The sequence below is a fragment of the Hippichthys cyanospilos genome, chromosome 22 (genome assembly GCF_059441005.1).
Source record: "Hippichthys cyanospilos isolate Australia breed blue-spotted pipefish chromosome 22, RoL_Hcya_1.0, whole genome shotgun sequence".
NCBI lineage: Eukaryota > Metazoa > Chordata > Actinopteri > Syngnathiformes > Syngnathidae > Hippichthys > Hippichthys cyanospilos.
This window is the reverse complement of record NC_142390.1, coordinates 887,922-915,568: the sequence shown is the minus strand read 5'-3', so window position 1 is coordinate 915,568 and position 27,647 is coordinate 887,922. Positions and strand designations below refer to the sequence as shown.

Below are 27,647 nucleotides of genomic sequence, written 5' to 3'. Positions count from 1 at the left end.
ATACTTGTTTTAAATCTATCGGGTAAAATTTGATCTTGCGTTCAAGGACAAAATGCCCACGTGGCCTCCGATTAATATCGGCGTCCAATCGGGGCCGCCGTGTTCCCGAGTACATCTGTAACTTACTGTGCGGTCGGTGAGTGACGGGCGTGTCAACAAATGCCGGAGTGCATTTGGCACGTTGTGAGCTCATTCGTTTACTCCCATTGACGGCCGTAGACGTCAGGGAGTCGTTTGAACCGAAGTTAATCAGTTGACGCCTTCACCGCCATGGACGGCTATAAAAGTCAGACATCAGTTTTAGCGGATCGGGATTGAATGAGCTAATATTTAGCTTCAATATTTCCAGCAAAGACAATTGTTTTAGGATCCGAACGAATCGACCCGAGTCCCGAAAAGGACTTTGTTGGCCCGTATCTAAACCGTCCTCCAGATGTAAGCAAAAGAGATATGTTATCAGCAGCTTCCTCGTTGACCAAATAGTATTATTGTAAACATTGGCAATTTCAGGTAGTCGTAGCGACGCGGGTGCAGTTCAAACAGGCATTTGCCCGATTTACCACGCTCGCGCGAACGCGCCAAGGTAACCTTTCGCCAATCGGACCAAGTCATCGGGGAGCAGCATATGTTTGTTAACGTTAGAGCAGCGTATTTGGAAAGGCTCTAGATTTTCAAAGTTGCCCCTCTCCACCACATTTGAACGTGCTGACCCGTTGACGCCGCCCACTGTCCCGAAAGCCGTTGCCCCCATTACAGTAGAGTTACGAATTGCACCTATCATGCTCCGGCGATTAGAGGGAATTTGCCCAAGGGCCCTTTGTAGAGGAGAAAACTCTCTGTCGTTGTAAGGAATGTGGAAAATTCCTCACACACAAGCAACCTTTTGTTTGGAAGTTTTGGGTTTTTTTTTTTTTTTTTTTTTGGAGGGGGGGCCAAATAGGGGGTTGCTGTGGACGGAAAGAAAGGCACAGACAAATTAGGAGCGTCTGCTGTTTGAAGTGCAATCTCTTTTCAGAGCACATGGGAAAAGGAGGGGAAAAAACTGAGGTAAAAGTTTATCCAACAAATTAGTCTTGGCTCTTTATTGTGCTTAAATCTTGGACGCTTTTAGAAATGATACCAAAACAGTGTTTCATTTAAAATCATTTGCACAATATTTGAATTATTTTTTTTTAAATCAAAGGGTTCCTAGGGATTGAAAAATTAAATACAACTGAACAGTGAGACAATCATTTTTGTCCAAAATAGAACTCCAATCCCGCACATTCTACCAGTTGCACGTGTTATGAAGGAACCTGTCTTGCTTGCAATTGCTCACTTCCCGCTTCATAATAGCGGCGGCGCAAACGCGCTATCATAAGTTTGTGTCGATATTAAGGAATTTGAACAAAAGAGCCGCACCGAGAAAAGGGGGGATAAAGCCACGCAGGACACCCCGGGACAGCTGTGGCGCTTCCTGTGTAAAACAAACAGTCGGTGAGCTAAGTGCCCTCCCTCTGCAAATGCACTACTTCATGTTTATTTGTAGATTGTGTTAAACAAGGATCATTACAACAGGGAACGTTTTTAGCTAATCTAAATAGTGAGGAGTCGTTACAAATCGGTTTACGAGACGATACTTTGTGGGAGATGGCCCGAAATTCCCCCAAGGGGAATTCCAGAGTTCAATATGCTAGGTTTGCAGTTGGCGAAATTGCTCCGAGAGAAAAAAAAAATGGAGGATTACACTATCAGCATATAAAATAGCCGGTTTAACGTGAAACGATGAAAGTCATCTACAGTCGGTAGTCGGAAAAAGAGGCGGGGGCGCGGGATTGGGGGGGGTGACCTGTCGAAATCCACTAATGTCCTCAGAGACCTTCTAATGCCGGGACAAAGGTCTCTCGTGGCTGGAATTCAGCTCCTCTGCAGCCCAAACCAGAGGAGGGTGGGGGGTTGGAGAATGCAGGGAATGAGGCATGGTCTCTGACTACCGACACCCCCTCCTCCACACCCCCTCACTCAAAAAGTCCTTTCAGTGTGCGTGATCTCTGGGGTGTCTCTTTCTCACCCTCTTATAGATACCCTGAGGGAACTAGTGTGGTCTCGTAGCACCCATGCAAAAATAACTTCAGCGCAACCGTCCGAGAATTATGGATTTCACAGATTGCCAAGAACAAAACAGAATCTAAAAGTTGTGATTTTTTTTGCTGCCTGTTCAATTAGTGAGCTAAATGAGCATATTCCATTACAGCTGTGTTGCCAACCAAAACAGCAGCACGGAAGCACAGAAACCATCTCCCGGGAGGGGTCTTATTGAACCAAGTCAACGTGGCTTGTGTCGCTCTGCCGAAATTGTCATTTAACGTAAAAATCCATACCGCACGCCGTGACCGGATGAACGAGAAACCTACAAAAATTGTTCTATAAATAGAGTCATTCGTTTGCGAAGACCCCACCTCACTTTGGTCCTTCACTTCACAGTTTCCGTCTCATTTAAAAGTAAAATCCCCCCAAGAACTGACACACTGTGCAGCCAGGACTGGCACTCTGACACACACATTGACGTGGAGAGAAACATTTTGAGTCTGTATGCTCAAGCGAGTCCTTTGCAAGCCTGCTTTGGAAAAAAAAAACGTATGGGGGATGGTTGCACAAGTTACAGTAGCTTTAAATGTACATGACATCACCTGTCTAGCATTTGGTACCAGTGAACCGCAATTACAAGACTTTTCCAGCCATTCCATTCCAGGACGTAAGTCTTAAGGCGGACGCGCCATCGATCGCAAGGTGATTTGCTGTTGGTCCTGGACCAGGAAGACCATCAATTGGGAATGGAGCCCACACCGAATGCATGAAAGTTAGCTCCTTAAGTTACTACACATCCAACAAAGGTATCCTTCAATTTTCCATCCACGTATCCTGGACCAATCACGTACCGCGCCAAACTGAGATCAATTGATTTCTCGACCACTCGTTGTGTCGCGGTCGCGGGTAACCTGGAGAATAAGACGCTTGAAGCCATTCCCAGCCAATCGAGGGCGGGAGTGCTCATGCCACCGCTTATCCTCATTTTGGGTTTCGTCCCAGTTAAAGTTGGACAACACCCAGCGCCGATCGCAGTCGCCCCCGGAGCTTCGGCGTATTATGGCTCATGTAAACTGGAGCTTTTCCCAGCTGACTAATCGGTCAGCTATGCAAAACGTCATATCGGAGATATGAGTCACTCCGCAGTTTTTTAACATGGGATTTGATTCCAAAACTCAGCGTGACTCACACAGCGTCCAAATGTATGAGTTCTGAGTTCTGGTCGAAATATTCAGACTTCAATGCGCCACAGGACTTGATCCCTGACTCAAATATCTTGTCAAGAGACGCCTATTTCAGAATTTCCTCCAACAGCTGTTTGTTTGATACCAGCGATCACAATCGAACATTTGATCCTTCCCAACACAAGCGCAGCTTTTCACACAGCGATTGTCTGTAAGGGCCGCTGGCCAAATGCCAGGAAGCGCTGCTCATCACCTCACTCGCTTCTCCAAGCGCTTGGCACTTGCCGCCGGTGTCTGACCCAAAGCCAAAAGCGGTAAAACCCAGCAGTTTTTCACCCTCTCTTCTTCACACTCCATCACCCCCCCCCCACACACACACACACACACACACGCACACGCTCGCGCCAAAGCACTCGCGCTTCCTCTCCCATTCAGCCGGTCATTTCCGCAGGGATGCATGTGGGGCGTATTAGTCTCACAGTAGCCTCCATTGAGAGTTTGCGCGGTCACGGAAAGGAGGAGATGGGTACGAGTGTGTCCCGGGTGTGAGTAACTTCAGATGGGAGCGCGGAGAATGGAACGCGTAAGAAGCAGCTGTGTGCGGAGGAAGCGGGATACGGACAGGAACTGGCCCGCCGGTGGAAGGGAAAGCTGCGCTGCGCCAAGTCGGAGTGATGAAGAGAAAGCTTACAAATGCACGCGCCGCATTTCCTTTTTGGCGTGGGCCGTCCTCACACCAAAGCGTTAGGCCGGAGGTCACGGTCCTCCGGAAGAAACGGTCTGACTCACTTCCCGTGTCTAAGCCTGAGTCAAGGACAGTCATCCTTTAACTTTCATTGCTATTGTTATTGTTGGTTTCGTGAAAGGGGCCGAATAAAATTCCTCAATTGAATATGGAGCGAAAACGTCCAACGGAGAACCTCTTGGTTCTGGGGCAAATGACTGGAGCGAAATTATCACCGTGTGTGAAAGTCTCCAAACTGCCGTCCTTCGGCGACAGCGCCGTTTGACAAAACGTCATCTTTTGAGGGGCGCGCAGCTCCCCGGCTTTCACTAACAGGAAGTCGAAGCTTCCTTGTCCGATTGAGCGCACGCACGCACTCTGAGGCAATAGAAAAAGGAAGCGGAATCGGAACTGGCGGTTCAGTAGGTTGAAATATGGTCTGGATGTCAAAAAACAATCCCGATTTTGACCACCCATCTTCTCTAAAGAGTTGAGAGGTCCAATTGAGCCTGTTTGATTATGGATAACAAGGCGGTCTTTGTCTTAAAACTAGCTTTCCAGCGACCGTTCACTGTGACTTGCTATTGTTCAATATTTTGGTCAAAAATAAAAGGTTTTTTGTTCAAATAAAATGCCTTGTGTTCAAAAAATGATATTTTCGCTCAAAGTTATCATTATCGTCAGAATCTGATTTCGGCCCATGCCTATATGTAATCCACTTGGGACGCATCAAATTTCCAAGAATTGCAGACAAGACCGGGCAAGCGCTTGTATCCCCCTGATGATTTTATATGACCCCATATCGCTGTTATGCTGCATTGAGGCAAGACTTTGGAATTTGAATGCCATGAATGTCTTCTTTTCATCAGAAGGGTACCCATTAGGGATGGGACGAGATCTCGCGAGATCAAACGCCACGAGATTTCTAGCTCAGGCGTGAAACAAGATTCTTTTCCTTTCCTTGTAATGGAGGGCAACGAGGCTGATAGAAAGGCTTGAGTGCTACACTCTCGAACAGTAGGTGGCGGTGTGTACGTGACCCTTGCTTGCAATCCTCCATCAATTGAAAACGAGCAAGACTCATGTTGACGTTCGGCCGGCTTGTCTCGTGTTCTCTGTGGGCAGGGGTATTACGGTCGAACTTGTGAGCGGTCTTCGGTCGACCCGCAGACAAGTTTGTCTGAAGTCGAAGCTGTGTGCGTGCGCGTCAATGAAAGGTGAGTCGTCACCCAGGCGAGAATTACTTTAATTTGTCCTCAAGCGTAAACGTGCTTATGAACGAACGTTAGCATTAGCTCGCGCTTCGCTAAGCTAGCTCGGTGGTACACGATGTACGTTTGGGTGTTTTCAATGTCCCTGTTTAATTGGTAACTGTGCCTTATTCGTCTGTTTTGGAGAAACTACGCCCGCACACAAATCAGCCCGTATGGCTTGTTGTGGTGCCCTGAATTAAAATCGCTATTGTATTTATTACAGTAGTTGCAATAATGGTTTTATTGTTGTTTAATATTGGGGACTTTAAATATAATGTTACTTTTTTCATGTTCAACTATGGACTTTAGTGTATATCTGCCTGCTCAATACATATATCATTTTGGAATTGGAAAGTTTATATTAGCAAGTACTTATTTATTTTGAAAATGTTGCACAAATCTCATCGTATCTCGTTCCCGTGGACTCGAATCTCATGAGATATCTCGTCTCGCGGAATTTGTATCTCGTCCCATGCCTAGTAACCGTTCTTGGGAATCCGTTCGGAAAGCTTATGTATGGAAAAACTAAGTAGGCAGAATACAGGAAGCCACTCAAAGGCAGTAGTATCTTGTGGTTATCTAAAGAGCAGACTGTCTGCAGTCGATGTCAAGGCCGGAGTGTAGGCGTTGAAGCGGAGGTGCGTGTACCTGGGACATGCCGGCACCAGCACAAACTAGTACAAAGAAAGCACCGCGGCAAACTTCAACGGGCTGTTATCAGTTCTGTTCATTGGTTTAGCGGCGGCCTTGCAGCTGTGTTGAGAAACTGATTTGCTGCCGTTGCTTGGCAATAAACTTGGTCACTTAAGCTCCTCTAAACATTTTCACAAAGCGTTCAGTATGGTGCTGCCAATGCGGAGTTGCCAATATTGCAAACACATACATAATTTTGAACATGTTCAAATGGGTTTGCCGGTGTGTTTGAACGTACGCTCTAATACATACTTGTAAGCTAAATACTAAAGACGTAGCGTATCATCCCAGCACGTTCCTGTTGTTTACTACTAATTTTGTATGGTTTTAGTACTTTTGTTTGTTTGCCATATTTTCCCGTAATGCTCCATGGTACACATGGTACACGCATGCACAAGTCATAATTCCATGGCAGTATGGGGGGAAAATGCTGTTTACAGGCATATTTCCAAGTACAAGTGAATGCACTCGTAAGTATGTACTCTTAGGGTAATACTAAAAACCTAGCATTTCATCACATAATGCTATGGGGTATTGCCATGCTTACACAACTTTTTTACTTTTCATTTAATTGAATTAATTTCATCTAAAATAAATACTTTTTTGTGTTTGTTTTTGTAACCTTTCCTCGCGATAAATGGGGACTTGCTGAATACAGGATTGTAAAGCTGCCGCGTTGCGCCCCAGGAAACCACCACACGAGAGCCGTGGACAAAATATATGTGGAATCTAGTGAACGCGCAAACCCTTCCTGGTGGTACCTCTGACTCCATTTCCTTGCACTATCAATCACACCTGTCACTCGGGTGCTGATAAACACTGAGGCCTTCAAGCCGTCAGAGGCATTATTTCACTTTTCCTGTGGTCAGACTGGAGGGTAAATATTTTCTTTGACTGATAACAGCAACATTGTCGGGGGGTCTCCTTGAACACATTTAAGCGAAGCGTTGAGGTGACGTAATCCCGTTTAATGATGGCACAATTCATTTCTCAAACCTTGATAAAAGCCGGCGCCAAACCTACAGTGGGATCCCATCGGGTAACGAAAGGGTTTTCTCTGACAGGAAGTGATCTTATGGTCATAAAATCATTCACTTAAGTATCTCTTTCCCCTCCAGACTTTTCCGTCAACTGGTTGTTAAAACCTTGAAATTACGTACACCTGAGTGACTTCAAGTTGACAGCTGAAAGTTCAGGTAAGAACACGTTAACACAAATCTGCTTTAAACTGCAGCACTGGCGTACGATTCGAAATGTGATTAAACAGCCATTGTGAAAAAAATCTTTACGATGAAACACAGATGAGAAATGCAATTGAGTGTAGAGCAAGAAAGCATGCTGAATAAGTTCATTTTTAGTGACAGTATGCAGCGGTGGTTGAAAAGAAAAAGAAACTATGACTTACCCATTTCCTGGGTCGCCCCCTGCGTCTTTTCTCCCCAGTTGCCTCGGCCTTCTGCAGACACAGGTATCGGTAAAGACCCATTATACAACATTACAATACATCCGTTCCGCGGTTGGGCTCGTAAGGCAAAATCACCATTTGGCGGGCAATCCAAACCTATGTTAAATAGCTAATGCGTTTAGAACCCCAGGTAAAAACTGCAAAATTGAACATATATATTAAAAATTGGTACCAAAATAGGATAGTAAGTGCTACGTATATATAATTTACATGTATTCAATCAGAACATCATAAATAAAACATTTAGAATGGATTTATTTACCTTTGAGTAGCGCTCGTTATGCCCGAATTCCCTAGTAAGGGTAGCCTAGGCCAGGCTAGCTTTGTATTTCTCGATTATCTCCAGCTTCGTTTCCCTATAAATCATCTTCTTACTTCTCTCTTTAACATCACTAGCAACTAACCCTTTCAAGTTTGTAGCAGTAAAATGCACTATGAACACAGTTTTGTAACCACTCGCGATAGTACAAAGCTTTACCGTTCCGCCATTTTGAAACGAGTGAGGCCGACCAATAGCAGACCAGCATCTCCGTGAGGATACCTCGACCAATAGCAGACCAGCATTGTCGTGACGTGTTGCATGGACGCATTGACGGCAACGGAAGTGCAATTCCCCAAAAACGCCTGCAGATGGAGTCAAAATGCAGCCAAGCTCCAAGGGTCATGACAGTTGTTTTTGTCGCAAAACCGGGAAAATGCCATAAAGAAGGGTCGAAAAAAACGAGTATTTCACCTCGCAACATGAAAAAGACGTAAGCCTTTAAAATATTCATCTATACTATTATAGGCTTTATAATAAAGCAATTTTGTATCACAACGTCACATTACAATACTTGACATATTGCTGTCCCTGTCCTACTGGCTACATTTTTAATGTGGACATTTGATGATCTAAGGGAAAGACAATATACCCTGTTTAATTAATCATCAGTGTGTTTTATACGGGTGAGCACAGACGCGACATATTTTTCCATTCATATCCTGCAAATATTGACCAGTAGCATGGAGCTTCCAATGTGGAGTAAATATTTTTTATGAAAAAAATTGCAAAAAAAAAAAGTTTGAATGTACAATTAACATTGTGTAAGATGGTGTTTCTAAACTTTTGACTGGTACTGTACTTAGACCATCATTCAGGTATGGCAACTTACTTTCTGTGCTGCTTTGGAAGGCCCCTTGTTCTTACTTCCTTTGGGCCGGCCCCTTGGTCGCTTGGGGACGGGCTCGCCGCTTGGCTCCTGTAGAAGAAGTGGGGGTATGACATGGCTGCGGAGAACAGGAAACAAAAGCGGGGAACCCCCCATCCCGACACCATCCCCATCCTAAACCCACACCGCACGGCCCTCTTGTGTGGCTCCCTTTTCAAGCATGTGCTCATTTGCTGGTGGTGGTCCCTCATTTGGTTCCCGCTTTATGGGTCAAGAGCGACGCAGACAAAAAATTGCAAGTGTGCGAAACAATCACGTGCATGTGTGGCCTGACTTCGGGAGGTGTTTTATTCCCTCTTATCCTGTGCCGTTACGGATTTTTAACAAAGCATTTTTCAGTGTGAACCACGTATAGTCGACGTAAATATTTGTTTACAATGTGTGGAAAAGACATCTAATTGTCAATTTGCGTATATCTACCGAAAGGTACAGTGGTTCTCAATGGTGTACCTTTGACCCCCCCGTGTAATCGTCTTAGCAGTAAGTCGTTCCAATGAATTTGCTCTTAATTTGAAAATTGCTCTTCCTGTAACTGCATTAAAAAAGTTTGAAATTATATATACAAATGAAAATCTATTGCAGTTCCCTCACGTACCCTCATTCAAGAACCACCGGTATAATACATTTCACTGTCTGCAGTATGACACACTTTTCACTTTTCAATTATCTCAGCCCTCTGAGCTAAACTACAATGGCAAAAATAAGTGACACATTCTTTTTCTGTTTCAACACACTTTTTACAAATATGACTCAAATTAACAACCTGATTGTTTTTGGTTTGAATGCCAAAAACGTGACTCAACCGTGAATGTTACGCATGTTCAAAAATCTCTCACTTGTCATGGTGTCTGGGCTTTCATTCATGGATGTGTCAAATTAAACCTCCCAGACTGGAAACAGGCACATTCCTCTTTTTTTTTTTTTCTTCTTCTTCCTCAACAAACATGTCACTTAGGTGAAAAGAGTCATATTACACACTGCGATCGTTGACAAAAGTGCTTGTTTTGGGACACGAATTGAGCATTCACTTAAAAGAAAAATGTAGTTTATCAGTCGGCAGTTTTGCATTAACACAGAAAAGATGTTACACTGACTTTTTGGAGTTTCCTCGGTCTACCCGGTCTCCTCTTTTGGGGCTCCGTGGCCCCCGCAGTCTCCTGGGAACTCTCGCCGGCTTCGTCCCCGCGTCCACTCATGGTTTCCGGTGGCCTCTCCGTTTAAAAAAAAAAAAAAAAAAAATGGGGTAGATTTTGTTTTCCAGTTGAGCGCAAAATGAGTTGAAACAATTCTCGCGAGGGAAGTTTAGGTTCACTGTGAGCACCGAGGGGCGCACAGCGTGACATCCGAGTCCTACGCCGGAGGAGAAGCGGCCGGGCTGCTTACGAGGCACCGCGGCACCAAAGTAGACCGTGCAGCAGCGGCAAGGCGTGACAGCTCCGCACGGACCGTCTGAGGAGCATACTAACAGCATCCGCGGTCCGCTCGAAAAAAGTCCTCAATGAGGACGGAGTATAAAAAAAGGAGGGGAAAAAGAAGACAAAATCACCTCTCCCGTGGGTGGACGCGAGGGCAGAAGGGGGGAGGAGTTGGGGGTGAGGGGGCTGGACTGGGGCCAGAGAAAACATGCCAGACAGGTTCCTGGCGGTGGGCCACATGTGACAGACCGCATTTGTGAATTAAATTCACATTTTTACACCTTTCAATGGAATTCGACCACCGGACCGCCTCTCCGGGTTCATTTTTCAATGGTGGCCTGATGCTATCAGTTCAACGTGGAGGAGGATGATCATTGAGGAAGCTTTTGCTCTCCAGGGTGGGAAACCACAAAGTACTGTAATATAGGACGCACCTGTGCATGGGATGCACGCTTGATTTTAGGGTCAAGTTCTGGTATTTGTGTATAAGTCGCACCCGCAGTTTGGCAACAATTTAAAAACTGGAGCAAAACGCAATCAATCTCATCTTCCTAAATTATTCATATTTTCTTGTGTTCGTATCCGTTAATTGTAAGTTTGCTGCAGGTTAAGTGTGTTTCAGATTTCCCACATTTTGAGCAGTTGCCATCTTGTGTGTGTGTGTGTGTGTGTGTGTGTGTGTGTGTGTGTGTGTGTGTGTGTGAATAACCTTGTCTCAAAATTGTTAGTGCACTCTACTAATTAACCATGCAATGGCTAGCCATTTCTTCCATCTGGCAAAAAGGATTTTTCTGCACGAATTCTGCCTAGCAACAAATTAATCAAACGTGTTCGGACTAAGAAAAGTGATCAAAGCAATTCTGGATGTGACACCCCCCCCCCTTCGGATGAAGATATTGTAATTTAAGACATTGCCTCATCATATAATGAATTTGGTACCATTTTGCGGATTTTGTTCAGCCCAAACCAATTTCAACACGGAAATGCATCCGTCCACAGCCCACTTTGAAGCTTTCCTCCGTAGATGCGCAGGCAGATCAATTACCCAAGAACAACAGAAAGAAAGAATAAAGTGTCTTATGTGCGCGACCTTTCCCACGATCCCGCCCTCTCCTCTAAATGCTTTTACAGCCTGGCCGGCGTACGAGTAAAAAAGTAGTGAAATGATCAGCCCGAATGAGCTTAACGTAGCCACGACGCTATCAAAAGGTTTGTTGGTCTAACTTCTCCATCCTATGCAGACAATGACTCCACTGAGAGCGCATGGTTAGTTTGTAGTGAGTATTCATTCATAAAAACACCCCCCTCACACACACACATGGACACAAAAAGGGGGGTTTCTGTGCAAAACCCGCCCCCGCAGACTGAGTGGCGTCTGCATCCGACCAATACAATCAATGGGCCGCGGAGCATTTTCAGCTACCTTCAGGGTGGTTTGCTGGCGCACATGCGCTGCCTCAGCCCTCGTTGAAGCGCAATTAAACGAGAACGTAAATATGTTATTGCGCTTTGCGAGCCCCGGGGCATCTCAGACTTTCCACCTTCCCGGTCTGGAATGCTGCCCGAGCTAAATAAATACATCCGAAACAGTCTGAGTGATGTGACGCTCGGCCAGCCAACCCAGTCTGGCGTCGGCTGTTAGTCTTTTTTTTTTTTTTTTAACCCCTTAATAACTACCATATATCTTTGGCTCACTAACTTAAGAATACAGTAGTTTTTCATTTTAGACGTTAGCTTAGAAGTGAATTTTAACTTATACTTGTACAGATGTTGACTTTGGGGGGTGTATATGCACTGTTAATTTTGGCTTCCAGCAAGATGCTTTTTTTTTTCTAAAACCACTTGTCACTTATGACAAATTTGAGATAAGATTTTAAAAGATAGATTTTTTTGTGGATTGTGGACTACTCAACAATCAGGGATCTTGGTGAAAAAATAAAAATAAAGCAAATGCAATGCATTTTTTAAAGTTGATTGTTTTTAGGTTGTTAACTCGCGCCGGGCCAAAACCTCTTAAGTTATATTTTGGTGAAATTCATATTTTCTCAAGTTTCTTAGCGATATTAAGTATGGGAAATCTCTTGCTAATGCTCACGATGCAATAGTTGAACAAATTTGCCATTTTTGAGGTCTCCTGAAAAGCGGGTTTGGCGATGCAAAGATTCTACTTGAAAGTCTCTAGCTAACTTTCACGACGAATGCTAAAAGTTGGAACAAATTAGCCATTTTTTGCGGAGGGTCTCCTGAAAAGTGGTTTTGGAGAGATAAGGATTCGACTCGCTGGTATCGTAATGTCGTCTAATACAAAAGCAACAGTAAAACTGGTTGCGTTTGCTCGTCTATGGCGTTTTAGGTTGTCTGTTAGCAATAAGCATTGAGATCTCCAGGTCATTTTGCTCCATTTCCTGGCAGCGTGTCACGGCTGTCATCAACACATGCTGTGTGCGGATGTGTGCGCGTGTTCTTTTTGCTGCATTTTGGCTACGAGGAAATAGTGGCCGACGTTACCCTTTAATTTTGACATGGCGCCTTCCACAGTGCAACTTAGGCCCGACGGACAGCGCGGTTTTCGGCGCGTAGCGTTTTTGCGCCCATTGCTAATAAGCAACTGTGACTTCAACATCCACATTCTTTGCTTTTGGCAAGGCAAGAAAAGGAACTATTCACAGCGCAGGAACAGATGAGAGTTTGACCGCCGCGCCACCCAAAGTCCATTTTAACAGTCTCCCCTCCAGACGTGCCCTTCCCGGGCTCTCTCAAAGCAGCGGCACATATGTCATGCATTTACGGCGCACGGTGCTGAGAGGCCATCTGCCAAACACTTCGGATTGTTTAGAAATTCCTATTTCTATCTGTTCTCGGATTACGGGCCTTTTTAATTTTTTTTTTTTTTTTTTAAAGATTTCCGGAGGACATGACTTTTTTTTTTTTTTTTCCCCAGCTCCAGCTTTGGAGTTTTCAAGGACGACATCTCCATGTGGAGGACGACGTCTGTGTTCTTCCCTACTGTCAGGGAAGGAATGAACACATTAAATACAGACGCTGAGATATAAAGTAAGCCATCCAGATGTCAGGCGGTCGGATGGGGAGTATGTTGCATGGGGGATTAACCCAGAACAGCATATGGAGTGTGGCGTACAATTGCATCTACAGAATGTCAAAAAAACATATGAAGCTATACATTATGGGGTCAGGCGGCAAGGGCGGAGCTACTTTTTGGCCGGTCACTCAACCGGTGTGGTGACAATTGATCACGTTGATTGACTGTCAGCGCATGAGATACAAGTAAACTGAGAAACAACCCAAGAGCAAAAACTTTACGCTTTTTGCGGCTTCGGTAGTGCCATCACGGCTGTGAGTGATTGAGTTGTGCAGAGACGCACGTGTTGGGGAGGGTGGGAGTGTGTGAGCGGATGCATCAGGGAATGACAACACATGCTGACCCTTGCCCTCGATGAAAAATTGCGTTGTGGCGGCGGGGGGGGGGGCGTAGTGCTCGTGGCCGCCGGGGTAGTCGGCTGTCTCACGTCATGCTCTGATGCAGCGTGTGTTGGATAATAAAGTTTGTGGCCAAAGAGACACACATTGCTGTTGGGCCTCCCTACTACGGTTAGGAGATATATTGGCATTTATGCATATACGGTGTCCGTGTGGTGACCGATATGATACAAGATACGATAACAGAGGGGATTACAAGCACATGTCCGCACCTTGCTTAGGATGTCCTCACCTTGAGCGCCCCAGTGAAAAAATTCCTAGCTATGCCCCTGCCCACTAGTTTTGTACAATAATTGTATCGATATGTGCAAATTGTACAGTCTATCCGTTTAGAGTTTTTTCAGCACCCCATAATCCAAAGTTTAGGACTCAAGATAAAACTAATGAAGGGAACAGACAGATTGTGAACAAACCATGCAGTCAAGTCTGCGCATTCCAGGCCTTCCACCGTCAAACTATTTTCTCCTTGTACATGGTGGGGCACTGAGTGTGTTACATTCCACAAAACACAGGATCCATGAAGATTAGGGACACTGGAATGTGGGGGGGGGGGCAATAAAAAAACCTGAGGAGGAAGCTTTGTGGATTTCGTAGCCTGGCCTGTCAGACGAGTTGTGATGTGCTCCAACAAGCCTGAGTCTTTTAAAGGACTTAAAAATGGGGGTGTGCCTCTTAAAACAGTCCTGTAATTGGGCCATTCCATTTATTCCATTCACCAAAATTCCCTTCACCAAACATAGTCTTTTTTTTTAAACACTCAAGCAACGCAACGTAATAACTTGAATTTATTTAAAGCATAGTCTCGCTTTGTTAAGGGAAACAACGCCCTCTGCTGGTGCTGGATACAAATTCTAAATTCCTGTTTGTTTTTTTTGCTTTGGTTTTTTTTTCTTGTTTTGCTACCCTCCCAGGAAAAAAAAAGTCTGAAAATTCGTTCGCTGGTTGTGGTGCTATTTATCAAAAAGAAAATAGCAAAGCGGAATCCCAGTCGCTTCAAAGTTGTCGGTTTCGGTGCCTGTTTTGTTCACGTCTTCCAGGCCCGTCTCGAACGGGCGGATGTTTAAATTTTCCCTGATCCTCATTTAAAGTGCGCAGGCCATTGCGATGATTTACATGTTCTGATTTCTACACAAAAAAAAAAAAAAAAAAAACCCCACTGAAGTTGGCAAGAGGAGGCGACTTGTGGCGCCCAATTTCTCCCATCAGTTCCTTGCAGTGCAGCCTATGTCCTCGAACCACTCGGAATCCACAGTAGCAGTAAACCGCAAAAAGAGCCTGTGAGCTTTTCCTCGACGGCCAAGTGTTTTTCCCAAAAGGAGAAACATTTCCAACAAGGCTGAGACATTCCTGCCATGCTTTGCGTCAAACGGGGGCTCGCCGTGTCGTAAATCAACGTCGGCCGTAGAGCTCTTCCGAGCCTTGTTCGCTAGAACCTGGCGATTTGTTGTTCCCAAAAGCAAGGATCAATTTGTTACGGCGATACAAAATAGACTGGTCATGTTTTTTCATTTCATTTTTATTTTCCTTGCTGAAGCAGTCTGACAATGCCTTAAAATGTTAAAAGGCTGTGATTTTTGCTTGGTACCTCGACGGGCCAAGTGGGAACGGGTAGGCTCGGGAAAGCCGGATGGATACCAGGCGGGAGCGAGCGGATTCAACTAAGAAAGAATAAATACAGAAAAATAAAAATCGAATCTTTTGATCCCATATGTGGACGCATAAAACATTTACGGTATCTCACAAAAGTGAGTACACCCCTCACATTTCTGCAGATATTTATATCTTTTCATGGGAGAACACTAAAGGAATGACTGACACAATCAAACGGAGTGTTGTTCAGCCTTTGTGGCGGTATAAAAGTGTTGTTCCCTCAAAACACGTTTTTGGTTTTGTTTAGTTTTAACTTATGAAGATACAAAATGCTGCAGAGATTTGAGGGGTTTACTGCCAAACACCCCCACTCTCTTGGCCCTAGTATAAAATAGTGCTTTGCCGCCATCTTGTGCCATCTACAAGCAATTACTAATTCCCCAAATACAAGACACCCCCCCCCCCCCCCCCCCCCAAACAAAAACGAAGACCGAAAGTATGGTTGCGGCCTATAAACGGGAACTTTTTTTTTCTTTTAACGCGACACCATCGGAGAAGATTGATCTGTCAGCCACATAAGCCGAGTTTTGATGCACAGATGCGTATTTTCTCATCGGCCGTCCTCTTACTTACAATAATTACCGGTAAAATTAACTCGGGCTGCATCGCTAGCAAAAAGGATAAAGAATTGCTTTGAGCGCATTCGGCACTGCACCGCCGAGGCGTTCACTAACAATGTGGGAAATCTAAAAACACTTAAATGGCAACAAATATATCATTTACGGATATGATTTAGGAAAATGAGATTCAATCTATTTTGCTATACTTTCTACATTGTCGCCAAACTGTCGGTGCGTCTTAAACATGTAACAAAGAAAACCAGGATTCGGCCCAAGAATTAAGGGTGTGTTTTACTCAGGAGGGTCCCATATTTGGGCTTTTCCTGTTATCGGACAAACAGAATACCTGTTTGCAGTTGCTCATGGAAAAACAACCGTTTGCGTCTTCGCCGTCTGAGGACGAACACGAGTTGGAGTCTGACATTTCGCTATCCGGATCGTTAGCCAGCTTTTTGGCTATGTATTCTTCATACATGGCAGCCACAGTCGCCACTGAGAAAGGAGGATTTTCCTCACCAATCCTTCAAAAAAATAAATAAATAAATAAATAAATCACCTTGACGAGAAGACATTTCCATCCCTTTGTTTAAAAAAATGTAAGGCAGTTATATTACAGCAGTTGTATAGAGGTTTTACTTGTCATGATTTCTCTCACATCCTTAGACTAGAACCTTGTACTTAAGCGCACATCATGGTGCTAGAAAGCTGCGCAAAGAAAGTCGTGCAAACAATTGACCTGGATGCCATCATTTATTTGAAGAATAATCCGAAAATGCAAACTTCAACATAAATTACACATGTGAAATGACACCCATTCAACTACCAGTAACACAAACATATGACAAAGATGAATGCCCCTAGAACTTGAATAATTGCACCGCGGAATGCGTTCTGGGAAGACAAAAGTGTTTTGTTTTGTATTTTTACCCATGCTAGTCTTGGGTAAAAAGTAGCAGGCTGATCCGTACAAATCTGCATCGACTTGACAGCTATTGAAACGCATTGGGAGAAAACACATTTCATTTTGAAAACGAATTGGCAAAGAACCAGTCATTACCTTCTGTCGAAATGGTGGTCAAGAAATCTTTCGGTCTCTGGGTAATGCTGTGGAATTTTTAGTATTTTTGGCGGGATTAGTAAAATAGTCTAGAAAAACACATTTTCTTTGATATGACGCTTCAAATACACAAGTTTCCAGAACAGCTAAGTGGTCTGCAAAGGAGTGCAACTGAACCTTCTTTTATTCACTCACACAGGAGTGAACGCCTACAAGATAAAAAGCAGCCCTAGAGTAGAAGTCATTAAAACAAAGAAGGGAGGCAAAACCCATGACGCGGAATATGTCAGTGTCGGACTCTTTTTTTTTTTTTTATAAAAAGTCAGCGTTGGATTCTATCGGTCAAGGTTGCGATTCGAGGTAGTAAAGGAAGGTTCCTTTAGTAGGCAGCGAGTTCCCATGTACTGCGTGTCAAGTGAAAGAGTCTTTGTTAAAAACAAAGCCGGGTGGTCAATCGACAATTAAACGTTATACTGATATATATTCAATGAATCCAATCAAATATTCGGTTAGCTTTGAAGAGTTCTCTCCTTTTGCATTTACATCAGCTGACCACCAGGTGGAAGCGATGAGGGCGACTCGCTGCAGTCTTTGTACCTTGACCTGAACGCACAGGTGCAAGGGCTGGACTCACCTGCAAAAAGCCTCACCGGGGTTTATCCACAGCGTGAAATCAAGTGGCAGTCGCAGGTCGCAGAATCGCAGCCCGCTTTCATGGCAGGCTCGAAGGAGTTCGGGGTCATTCCTGTTGTACTGGTTTACTCGGATGCACCTATAGGAGACGTGAACTTGAATTCGGATTTGTATTCGTCTCTCGTCGCATCGCGGCGCAGTACCTGTACGCCTCCCCCTTGCTGGGATTGTCGGGGTACCAGTGACCCTCAAATTTCTTCTGCAATGCAAAGCTTAGCCTCTGGATAAAGAGTTCGGTTTTTTGGAATGTCACGTCTTTCGAAACCAGCGTCTTCATTAATGGAAACACAGCATCGGTTATTTCTTGCTCCATATTCCGAAAACTCTCCGATGCGATGGGTGTTCAAAAAGTTCGTCCATTTTGTCTCCTTTTTTTTGTTTTTGTTTTCCCCTTGCAGAGGCAGCGCCAATTCCCGAAAATGGGATGGTAAAAGTCTGGAACTGAAGTTCAAGTCAGAAGCTAAAAGTGGGACTTTATGATGCCAGGGATGCATCATAAAGACCACGTGGACAACATTAAAGGTAGGACTGCAGGTTTAGTCATCATTTTATAAATACACACCATGTTGGGAGATTTATCCCGTATGTCCTTTTGTACACGTTGCTTACCACGGGGTTGTAGAATTCCATTTTTCTTTTAATTTAAGTAAAGAAAGAATATGAATCTTTATGCTCGTAATTTAAGATGAAGTCATTATAATTCAGGACTTTTAGCTGTATTTTTTCAGTGAAACTGTTCAAATCTAAAGAGCTGTACTTTTTCTGTGAACTTCTTACAAGGTTTGAAAGACTTAAAAGCAGCTTTTGTTCATATTGGTTGGGAAGCAAGCAAGCATTTCAATGTTGAGTCCAAATTGAACTTTAGATCTACTTATTATGATTGTAATTTGTACGTTAAATATTCCACTAGCCATAAAGAATCAAAACTGCCACGGCGACAGCAAATGAAACGCATTATTTTGCACTTTTTTTTATTTGTCAATTGAACGCATCACATCAAGCAGTGCAAAAAAAGAAAACAAATCCATTATGAAGAAATAGAAAATAGTGTCCACGTCAATGGCAATCCTAAAGCTCTGTCACTGGCTGAGAAGTTCAATCAGACCTTAAAAGTGTCAAATATCATCAAAGGTACACTCAAAACAGTCTGGTGTCTTGAAAAAATAAACAGGTGCATATGTCTGGTGATAAAGGACATCATCCAACTATGAGTGTGTTCTGTTGGTGAACATTAGTATCATAGTTTTGGTCAGTATTATTTGAATGTGAAAATAGTTAGTGCGCGTTGCCACGATAGCTCAAAGTTGTGAACCGATTTAACTAACGCAGAAATGCATAGAATGATTACACCCGTCGACTCAAATGCACAAGATAGCGGAGCCTCGCCGGGGTTCCTCTAGAGTTCCGTCCTTCCCCGGCTAATCGAATCTGTGGCGGCACTCGCGGAGGCGGAGCCCGAGGCCCCATCCGCGTCTTTGGGCCGGAAAGACAGCGAGGCCGAATTGATGCAGTAGCGTTTCCCGGTGGGCTTTGGACCGTCGTCAAACAGGTGTCCAAGATGGGCTCCGCACTGTGTTCGGATAGCAAATGAAGCATTTGGTTTGGATTTAAAGTGGGCTTATTTTAGAATACTGATTTTTCTATTGATGGATCTAGAGAGTGCCTGCACACCCATTAAATGTAAAACAACAAATCTTGCTTTTTTTGTTTTGTTTTGTTTTTTTCAAGGAAACTCATGGTTAAAAGTAACTCAGCAATTTTGTCCGTTATCTAGTTCGAGTGGCCTTAGTGTACCTGGCCACAGGTGGTCTCCACTCTGTGCATCCCATAGGAGAAATCATCTGACACGTCGATGGACTCCTGTTTCACGAGGTCAAAGAAGGAAGGCCAACCTGTGTGACATAAATACAGATAGACTGACTAAATTGGAGGCACGTAACTACTCTCACATGTCCTCCTGAGCCCCAGCCGATTCATTAGTGTCCACTGTGGTGGACGTTTTTTCTTTGGCCTACTGCATCGTGCGCTCAGCACGGGACAGCCGACGTTATCCCGGGCCAGGATGCAATCGACTCGGCTCTTTTTCCGAGACGAAATGGACAACGGCGGAAAAAAATGAATGGGCTGGCTCTCGAGAGGATAGTATAATCAGTTTGAGGTTCTGCGGGTTCCAATGTTAATGTTGTGTTTGTATGTGCAGTACAAAAATGAAATGAGAAGAAGAGCACAATCTCTCCCCAGCCATTCAGATTGCGCTTACCTGATCCTGAGTCAAATTTGGATTTTGAACTGAAAAAACAAAAACGAGAAAAACACTTACTTTTGACTTACTTCCCAACTATATTGCGTAATAGCTACAGCTAACTTACTGTTATGTAGTTGTAAGATTGAGGGTTGAAATGAATCCTTGACTAATTTAGGCACCTCCCTACATCTTATTTTCTTGCCTCCGGTAGTCGCTTATCAGCGTCCGCGTCAGGAAAAGTCAACATGTCAAAGCAATTGCAGATGATGCTCTGCATGACGGTAAACCATCGGCATAAATTAGCCCCTAGCGAGCGGCGCTCGTTGCCCCGCAGAAGCTGGTGACAGCATTTATTTTCCCAAGCGGGTAAATACATTTTGGTTGCCGACCTCCCGATTTAGGTGCCGGCAAAATCACTCCTGCGGATCCCATGTCCCTAATGTTCCCAGAGAGGAAACTACTGTGCTCCTAAGCACAGTTCAAATTGAAGTATTACAAATGAAACGATGAAAGTTGCGCTATTCATAATGTAAGGGCCATGTGTAAGTTGGTGCTCTGTGTGTATAATTGTTGTATTTACCAAGCAAAAAACATATATTTTACATTTTATCCAAATAGTTACATTACTAAATAGAATTTTCTGCAGGATATTCAAATGTCAAAATACTCGGTATCCGCCACCATAGTCAAATCTGAAATACAGTAAATATTAGAGCAGTAACTAATGACTTAAATAATCGATCAATCTGCATGGCTTTTGTTTTCAAACTGACATTGCAAAAACGTTTTTTTCATGATTTGGTTGCTGAATTGAACTGAAACATCCTAACAATAATCTGATGTGTTGGTCAATATTTTCTGAAGTAGTAGATGTTTGCAACTCTTTTATTTAGATTCAACACACAATGTCACCTCTCAGAGTGAAAAAAATCGAAATATTTCTGGTTGGGACTGTGGAATTCGGAGCATTTTGACAATTTGACGTCTCTAAACAATGAATCATTCAGCAAAAATAATTGTTGTATAGTAGTTGTGACGACACGCTGCATAGAAAAAGTCTTACCTGAACAAGGGTGCTCCGCAGACTACACACAAGTAAGTTCCCTCTTCCTTGTGGTATGTGAACTCTCCCGTGAAGGCGCTGTGCAGAAGGGCGAAAGAAGTACTCGCACACCGCACTTGACTTGACTTAGAGATATAAACAGCAATATACCATGCATCTGGGGGAAAAATAAAATTGAAACAAGTCCCAATACCGATATCAGACTGACACATTATATTTGGGCAGGTGCTGTGGAAGACATGTCAGCCGTGTGGAGATCCTTAAAGGGAAGGTGAGCCATGAAGCTTCATTTCAATATGCCCATGTCCATATAAATGTGGAAATGTAACTGTGCAATAACACAGTAATTGTACGTTGTCATTCTCCACCACTGGCAGTAAAAAATACAAAAATCACTCAAACTTGATAAGATAGCTAAAGAATAAGTATCTGTGTTTGACTTTCACATGTTCAATAAGCAAATGTCACTTTAACACAAAACAAAGGCCAAAAAACGCGAGCAATTTACTTAAGAAAACGTTCGAGTGGTTGAAGGCCGGCATTACCTCTCTGTTCCGCGTTCCTGGGTCACATGATACTGCAAGGGCGTGAGACGTTTCTTTATCTCCTCCTGAGAGAAGGTCACCGGCCATGTTTTCTTGGTTCGAGCAGCTCCTACGGGAATAAAACTAATGATATTAACTGAGTTGCCTCCGCAATTAAAGCAGCAAATTATTCTTGTCCTCCTGAAACTTGTTCTTTGCTTTGGCAGATGCCTTCGTTTTCATCATCATCCATAAACAAATCCCTTAGGTGTCAATTAGTCCAACCAAATCAACCCCACTCAGTGCGTGCAAGCTGCAAGAAAGCCAAGCAGTGAACCGTTTGCTTTGTCTTGTTCTACATGTGACAACAAACAGCCATGAAACTAAAGCATTAGCATACACCCGTGTTGATTTTTAATACGCTGCGATCATTGTTAAAGCAAATTGGCAACTCCTCCTCCGAGTAACTGTTATTGCGATTATTGTTATGACGATCCCTGCTATGTTAGCATTAGCACTGCGCTAACAGTATGGGCAGTGAGCTAATGTTTGCGTCATCTTTTGTGATATTTTAACTTTCGCTTCCACGTCACTTTTGTACTGAACAAAAACAATGGCGCGTGACAATTGTGAGTACAGTAGATAAAGTTCTCCTTCAAGCCAACATTGTTTTTCTTCTTTGAACCACAAACTCGTTGAATGACTCAACGGCGCCTCTGCTGGCAGTGGCGTTACACTGCTCTTCATTTTGCCTCAAAACAACAATGAAAACCATACCATCGACAAAGGTCAGTAACATCTAACCGTACGCGGAAGATTTGGGAACCTCGCCGGGACAAATAAATAGGCGTCCGGATTGAAGGCCAATAGTGTTGATCGGATCGGCCTGGAAACTGGATGTGCGGTTGCTTTTCCCAGGGAGGTTTGATGAAAATAAAGAAAACCAGTGAAAGCAGCGTATGGTGTGAACACAAACACGCACGCACGCTGGGGGAGTGTTAAGACATGCTGACACACCAGCCAAATGTTAACGCTTTTTAAGAACGAGGAGAGGCAGAGCACAGCAGGCGCACGGCACCCAGTCAGTGGACCTGAGGGAAGACTGCAGGACCTCAGAGTCACAGGCTGACCCTTGCTTATTAGATGGAGAAGATTGAAGCCCGACATGGCTGCTGAAGAGAGACACTCCACTAGAATCAAAAACACCCTCCTCAGCGGGGCTTTACAACAAGGCCTGGCCTGGCTTGGCCCGGGCTGGATGAAGAGGAGCAGACACATGGAAAGATAACACAAAAGGTCAGGAGAACGGACAGGGTTATTTGGGGATTTCCAGATCATGCAAGACGTGGAAAGCCATGGCTTCGACTTGGAAAGCGCAGCGCACCTGGGAAGGAAACAAAATGTTAGCTGAATATCCCAGCCGTCTTCAGAGATTACGGCGAAGGCAAATGGATCGCGAGAGGACGCGTCCGATAAGTTGAGCTCACAAACTCCCACTCTGACCAATGAACAGGCTTTTGTTACTTTGAGACAAAATGGAGGTAGGCAAAGGTTTCATTTACACAGGACGCTGCCCAAACATCAATAAGCTCTGTGACCATTCTTTTCATTCAACGATTAACACTGTTAGCCGTTTGTTTGGAGAAGTGCTGTTTTGTTTTCTTGCCAGGAAGTTCAGACGATGTGTTGAACGCTCCGGTTTGGTAAGCGAAGGATTGTCATTGGAATCGTCGCCGAATCCGTTCCAATTCCGCGGAAATTCCAGTCGTGGTTCATTGCTCGGATTTCTGTGTTGGCGGGCGGGGTTCGAAACCGTCTTTGTGCAAATGAGATTGTAAATGGATGGATGAGTTGAACATTGAAACCGGACTAGCGTTGTGGAATGGCATATGGTGGCGTTTCCATGTATGGCTAAAGCTCAAGAAAAATGACTCTACCTAGCAGACATACTGCCGGGTGGCAGACTGAGCTGCTGCCTTGCCCAGTGAGACGGTGCAAGGCCAGGGACAGCCCACGTCTAAGCAGGGCGGCCATGAGATTGTCACACTATAAAGAGAAAGAGAGTAGGCGGGATTATTTGCATTAATCTGACCAGTTGTGCTGTCTAGGAATGTTTCTCGTCTATTTATTTATTTATTTTGTGGGCTGCAAGTAACATAAATAAGAGTAGTCCAACTAGAGGTTGGGGTGACTTCAATATAAATAGCTCAGCCGCAGCGCGTACTGAATAAAGGCAGCGCGGTGTAGCGTTACAAGTAAACTATCCGAGGCATTGTTGTTTTTTCCACGCAAACTAAACTTTGTGAATATTATATCAAACGGGCTGCTTATTCTTTTGTTGAAGCACATTATACATGTTTCTTTGCGATCTTGAAACGGCAAGAGCCTATCAAAATCATAGCAAATATCTTATGTCCATATGCTAGAGGAAAATTTAATGTCCCGTATGTCGAAGTTGTTTTATTTTTTTAATCCAAAACTGAGCAATCGAAAACAAACTTTAGACGTTCCTTTGAAGCATGAAGAAATACGTATCAATTATTATTGTCTGACAAGATGTGCATAGTTTTAATTGTGCCCAAAAAAATGTATCCTCTGTAGAGATCGATAGTACCGTAATAGTTTGTTCTTCTAGGAGCCTGGTGGTAAAATTACATAAACAGCTGGAGCCATCGAGAAGGTGCCATATTGAAACGCAGGGTATTTTCCCCCCCTTCTGCGTGCCCCAAGCTCCACCACGGAAACAAAAGCAATGGACTCCGTTTACGACATTGTTATTGACGAACCAGTAGCTCGTCTTGCAGCCTGAAATGCAAGTCATCATTTCCAATAGCAGTATTTAAACGCAAGCATTTGTTATTCATATGTAACTAAACTACATACCAAGGGAGAGAAGGCGTAGGATCGCGAAGTAAAGTAAAAGGCGACTACAAAGTGACAGTCTGCCGGCGACTGGCTGAAACATGAGCTGTAGATGGGACCGACACTACCGGACAAGCTTGGTAACACGTCCCGCGACACTTCCAGCTATGCAACAGCGCAGCTTCAACTGCAGGACTTGTCCATATATGGGTCCGATGTCTTTTTTTTTTCCCTAATGTGGAGAAACTTTATTTAAAATCAAAATGTTTACAGTACATGCCAAAATTATAAATATACGGTTTCTGATTTTATCCTAAAGCGTAAAATGCACGATAAGCTTTAAAAGAAAAGTACAATAAACACATCGGTTTTTGTTCCGGTAAAGCTTAGGTGGGAAAAAAAAAGTGTTTATTTGCGTTGTTTGATGACGTCATATCCCCGCGTCCTAGTTCTGCGTTAGTCTTCGGCTCAGTTTTGCTGTTTTCGGATTAAAGAACGACATCCAGAGCATTTTGACGATGAGCAGTGAAACATACCCGAGGTCTTCGATTGAAGATGACTTCAACTACGGCACAAATGTCGCTTCAGCCAGCGTGCAAATACGAATGGGTAATCAAAGTAGTACAACGGATCCGACGTATATCGAATACCTCGCTACTTGGCTAGCATAAAAGAAAGATTTGCTCCGTTTTGTTGACAGTGGAGATTTTTTTCCCCTCCAAGTTGATCAAATTCTACGATTAACATCAAACGAACAAAACGCCTTGGCGTGATACATTATACTACCAGAAATGTATCATACAAGCCTAATAGAAAAACAGATACAAAGCTTAATGGAAACATAAATAACGCGTAATGCATTGTCCCAGACCATTCATATTGTCAGCTTGTTTGTATGGCTAGGCCACGTATAATGTAATGCCACTTCCAAACCTTGATTTTCACTGGCGAAGCATTCTTGCCGATCTGGTTTTAATAATGGGACCTTAACCCTTGTGCAGTATTTTGAACATTTTTGGGTTCTTCAATATTTTTGCCAATTTTAGGTAGTATGATAACTAAGTTGTTGTGCCGTGTTCAACTTTGACAGGTTTTCACCATCTGGGTGAAATTTCAGCTCCCTCGTGTCCTTTTTCGATGCATCCATCTTGATGTGAAATGCCTTTGTTGTAAAGATTTAAGGATTGGACAAAATACTGCACAAGGGTTAATTTCATGCCAGAGGTAAGCCGTTATCTCACTAAAACCATCAACTTTGTTTTTCAGACTTCTTGCGGAAGGTGTACACCCTCCTGAGCTTGCAGATCATCCTGACGACAGGCACTTCTGCCCTTTGTATGTTCTCGCAAACCATCAAGGACTTTGTCCATGCTAGGTGAGTATGTGTTTGTCCATTTAATAGTCAATAAATCAACACGCGACCTGGTTTATAGCCAGTCTTATAAATACCTGATTTTATAAATGCAAGATTTCAATTTGACCTTCTGCCAATTGCAGCCCTGCTGTTGTTTTGGGTTCCGCTTTGGGCTCTCTGGTCCTGCTGCTGGCCTTGGCCGTGTATAGACACAAGCATCCGGTCAACCTCTATTTGCTGCTTGTATTTGTAAGTTGAATGTTTCTTTTGGCCGCACAGAAAATACTATTACGCTATTGTTGAACCAAATGCTTTTGATTGAGTTTAAAAACAAAATTGCATGACAAATGAGGTACACTTTGTATTTTGCTGTATGTCTTGACATTTTGTGTGCTATTTGCAGACATTGCTGGAGTCAATCTCAGTGGCCACTGCGTGTAAGTAGAACTGAAAACCGTTGAGAAGTAATTTGGTTTTGTCAATACATGAGCTTCAGACACCAAGTGCGCCAAATTGCCACGGTACCACGGTACAGTTTTTCTTGGTCTTTATACAGTGACCTTCTACGAATACTCCACTGTGCTCCAAGCCTTGATCCTGACCTGCGCCGTGTTTGCCGGACTAACCGCCTACACCTTCCAGTCCAAGAGAGATTTCACCAAACTGGGAGCAATGTAAGTCGGCTCAAGAAGAAATAACGCGTCTAGATTTACAGGGGAATCTGCTCTGTGTTGCAGCCTTTTTTCCGGCTTGTGGATCCTCCTGATTGCAAGCTTTATGAGGGTGAGTGGATCTTGGAATGACGTTGGTTTAATGTGTTCAATTTGCTTTGTAAAACTACCACATCAGAGCCTTAACTGGGATTTTTCATTTTGAGTCTGCGGTCTTGATGGTTGCTCCCTTGACTCTCTTGGCTCTTTGTCCTCAGATCTTTTTCCAAAGCGACAGCACAGAGCTGCTGTTCGCCGGGACCGGGGCGCTCATCTTCTGCGGTTTCATCATCTACGACACCCACCTGCTGATGAAGCAGCTCTCCCCCGAGGAGCACATCTTAGCCTCCATCAACCTCTATTTGGACATCGTCAACCTTTTTCTTCATATCTTGCGTATCCTGGACTCCATGAAAAAGCACTAAGAAGGCCAGTGTTTTGCTATCTTTGGTCTAACGCTGTGGGCGGCTTTATCGACAGTTTCTTTCTTTACCTGTCACTCCCAAATTTTGCACAGAGAAGCTGGTGGGTAAAATGATTTCATCAACAGAAATTAAGTATATTCTGAAGGGATCAAAATGCTGTTTTCTTGGTGAGTGTTGTAATCGGCAGTCTTATTTTTGTGTCTGTTTTGAAAATGTCTTTAATTTAGTTGCTTAACTTAATCTATGTGCAATATTCAACATGGGATACTGGTGCAGATTTGATCAGTTTCCATGGTTCACTTGCATGCCTAATGTTTGCTAAGAGTGAATATGGGGTACATTGTGTCCCTTTTAATCCCAGTTGTTTTTGGTCTTTATTGTAACTTTAATCCTCCTCCTGCGGATTAAATATGAAACGTCAGCACGTAGAAATACGCATCTCGCCTTTTGTTTTTACATCGCTTCATGTGCGATTTCCGAATACATCTTACACACCCAAATTATTCTTGCGTTTTCACAATTATAAACCATTTAAAATGATAAAGAAAAAAATACATCAACCGTGTGTGAATAGCAAGGTCCTAATGTTCCAGATGAAATTATTTTTCTCCACTATTTACAAGGTATTATAACGTCTTGAAATCAGTGCAAGGAACGTTCAGGCTGTTGTATAGTCACGTGTGCAGGAGTAACCAATCTGTGGCTCGTTAGGTGTCTGCCACAGCCAGCCAATCAGCGTCGCCCTTTTCTTGTTTGGGTGTCATTGACGGTCGGCACAACGTCATGAACTACATGACTGCCATCTCGCGGAGAAAATGCGAACAGCACCATTTTCCGTATGCGTTAAGAGTAACCTTAAGTATTTGAATCATGTTTCATTTCCTGAAAATACTTTTTATAATTGACAGTATTTGTAATCGGAATTTGGGACCTGTCTTGTCAGTAATTCATAACTGGAAAATATCTTACTAAAATAAAGAGCGAAATGTTTAGATGA

The 27,647-nt window shown here is 43.7% G+C and overlaps 4 protein-coding genes across 13 annotated transcripts in view; 1 reads left to right on the top strand and 3 right to left on the bottom strand.

The window, feature by feature from the left end:
- The window catches only part of hmga2 (high mobility group AT-hook 2), a 17,243-nt gene extending 7,163 nt beyond the window's left edge, over positions 1-10,080 (bottom strand). The window contains exons 1-3 of the mRNA XM_088405958.1: positions 9,689-10,080; positions 8,538-8,624; positions 7,327-7,377 (exon numbers count right to left, since the gene is read on the bottom strand). Coding sequence (XP_088262084.1) covers positions 7,327-7,377; positions 8,538-8,624; positions 9,689-9,790 — 240 coding nt within the window. The 5' untranslated portion in view covers positions 9,791-10,080. The remainder of the gene's footprint in view (positions 1-7,326; positions 7,378-8,537; positions 8,625-9,688) is intronic.
- Positions 5,056-27,647, top strand: tmbim4 (transmembrane BAX inhibitor motif containing 4). 3 transcript variants are annotated; one of them, XM_088405935.1, is made up of 11 exons: positions 5,056-5,192; positions 7,040-7,117; positions 12,951-13,063; positions 17,866-17,989; positions 21,001-21,046; positions 25,428-25,536; positions 25,659-25,764; positions 25,919-25,952; positions 26,072-26,189; positions 26,253-26,298; positions 26,444-27,647. In XM_088405935.1, the coding sequence occupies exons 6-11, from the start codon at positions 25,499-25,501 to the stop codon at positions 26,648-26,650; spliced, it is 549 nt and encodes a 182-aa protein (XP_088262061.1). In that variant the 5' UTR covers positions 5,056-5,192; positions 7,040-7,117; positions 12,951-13,063; positions 17,866-17,989; positions 21,001-21,046; positions 25,428-25,498; the 3' UTR covers positions 26,651-27,647. The 3 variants fall into 3 exon arrangements, with proteins under 3 accessions (XP_088262061.1, XP_088262062.1, XP_088262060.1); XM_088405936.1 differs by lacking the exon at positions 12,951-13,063; XM_088405934.1 differs by lacking the exons at positions 5,056-5,192; positions 7,040-7,117; positions 12,951-13,063; positions 17,866-17,989; positions 21,001-21,046 and adding an exon at positions 24,577-24,770.
- Positions 15,006-17,920, bottom strand: LOC148405283 (protein BTG3-like). 2 transcript variants are annotated; one of them, XM_088405940.1, is made up of 4 exons: positions 17,611-17,920; positions 17,409-17,546; positions 16,064-16,238; positions 15,006-15,165 (listed from the first exon to the last, which is right to left on the bottom strand). In XM_088405940.1, the coding sequence occupies exons 1-4, from the start codon at positions 17,778-17,780 to the stop codon at positions 15,013-15,015; spliced, it is 636 nt and encodes a 211-aa protein (XP_088262066.1). In that variant the 5' UTR covers positions 17,781-17,920; the 3' UTR covers positions 15,006-15,012. The 2 variants fall into 2 exon arrangements, with proteins under 2 accessions (XP_088262066.1, XP_088262067.1); XM_088405941.1 differs by lacking the exon at positions 16,064-16,238.
- msrb3 (methionine sulfoxide reductase B3) lies at positions 18,422-24,375 on the bottom strand. Of its 7 annotated transcripts, none has more exons than XM_088405943.1 (7): positions 24,183-24,351; positions 23,237-23,345; positions 21,321-21,429; positions 20,776-20,853; positions 19,728-19,756; positions 19,262-19,359; positions 18,422-19,037 (listed from the first exon to the last, which is right to left on the bottom strand). In XM_088405943.1, the coding sequence occupies exons 2-7, from the start codon at positions 23,331-23,333 to the stop codon at positions 18,864-18,866; spliced, it is 585 nt and encodes a 194-aa protein (XP_088262069.1). In that variant the 5' UTR covers positions 23,334-23,345; positions 24,183-24,351; the 3' UTR covers positions 18,422-18,863. The 7 variants fall into 7 exon arrangements, 6 of the variants coding, with proteins under 6 accessions (XP_088262069.1, XP_088262071.1, XP_088262073.1 ...); XM_088405945.1 differs by lacking the exon at positions 23,237-23,345 and adding an exon at positions 22,391-22,553 and having other exon boundaries at positions 24,183-24,345; XM_088405947.1 differs by lacking the exon at positions 23,237-23,345 and adding an exon at positions 22,430-22,553 and having other exon boundaries at positions 24,183-24,345.

Coding starts and splice junctions, on each gene's coding strand:
- msrb3 (XM_088405943.1), bottom strand. CDS start 23,333: ATGGCCGCCCTGCTTAGACGTGGGCTGTCCCTGGCCTTGCACCGTCTC. Junction 21,430..23,236: donor CCCGGCAGTATGTCTGCTAG/GTAGAGTCATTT, acceptor TTATTCCCGTAG/GAGCTGCTCGAACCAAGAAA. Junction 19,360..19,727: donor CAAATTTGACTCAGGATCAG/GTAAGCGCAATC, acceptor TATGTCACACAG/GTTGGCCTTCCTTCTTTGAC.
- tmbim4 (XM_088405934.1), top strand. CDS start 24,680: ATGAGCAGTGAAACATACCCGAGGTCTTCGATTGAAGATGACTTCAAC. Junction 25,537..25,658: donor AAGGACTTTGTCCATGCTAG/GTGAGTATGTGT, acceptor TGCCAATTGCAG/CCCTGCTGTTGTTTTGGGTT. Junction 26,190..26,252: donor TTCACCAAACTGGGAGCAAT/GTAAGTCGGCTC, acceptor TCTGTGTTGCAG/CCTTTTTTCCGGCTTGTGGA.
- LOC148405283 (XM_088405940.1), bottom strand. CDS start 17,780: ATGGAGCAAGAAATAACCGATGCTGTGTTTCCATTAATGAAGACGCTG. Junction 17,547..17,610: donor AGCAAGGGGGAGGCGTACAG/GTACTGCGCCGC, acceptor CGTCTCCTATAG/GTGCATCCGAGTAAACCAGT. Junction 15,166..16,063: donor CCATGAGCAACTGCAAACAG/GTATTCTGTTTG, acceptor ATTCTTTCTTAG/TTGAATCCGCTCGCTCCCGC.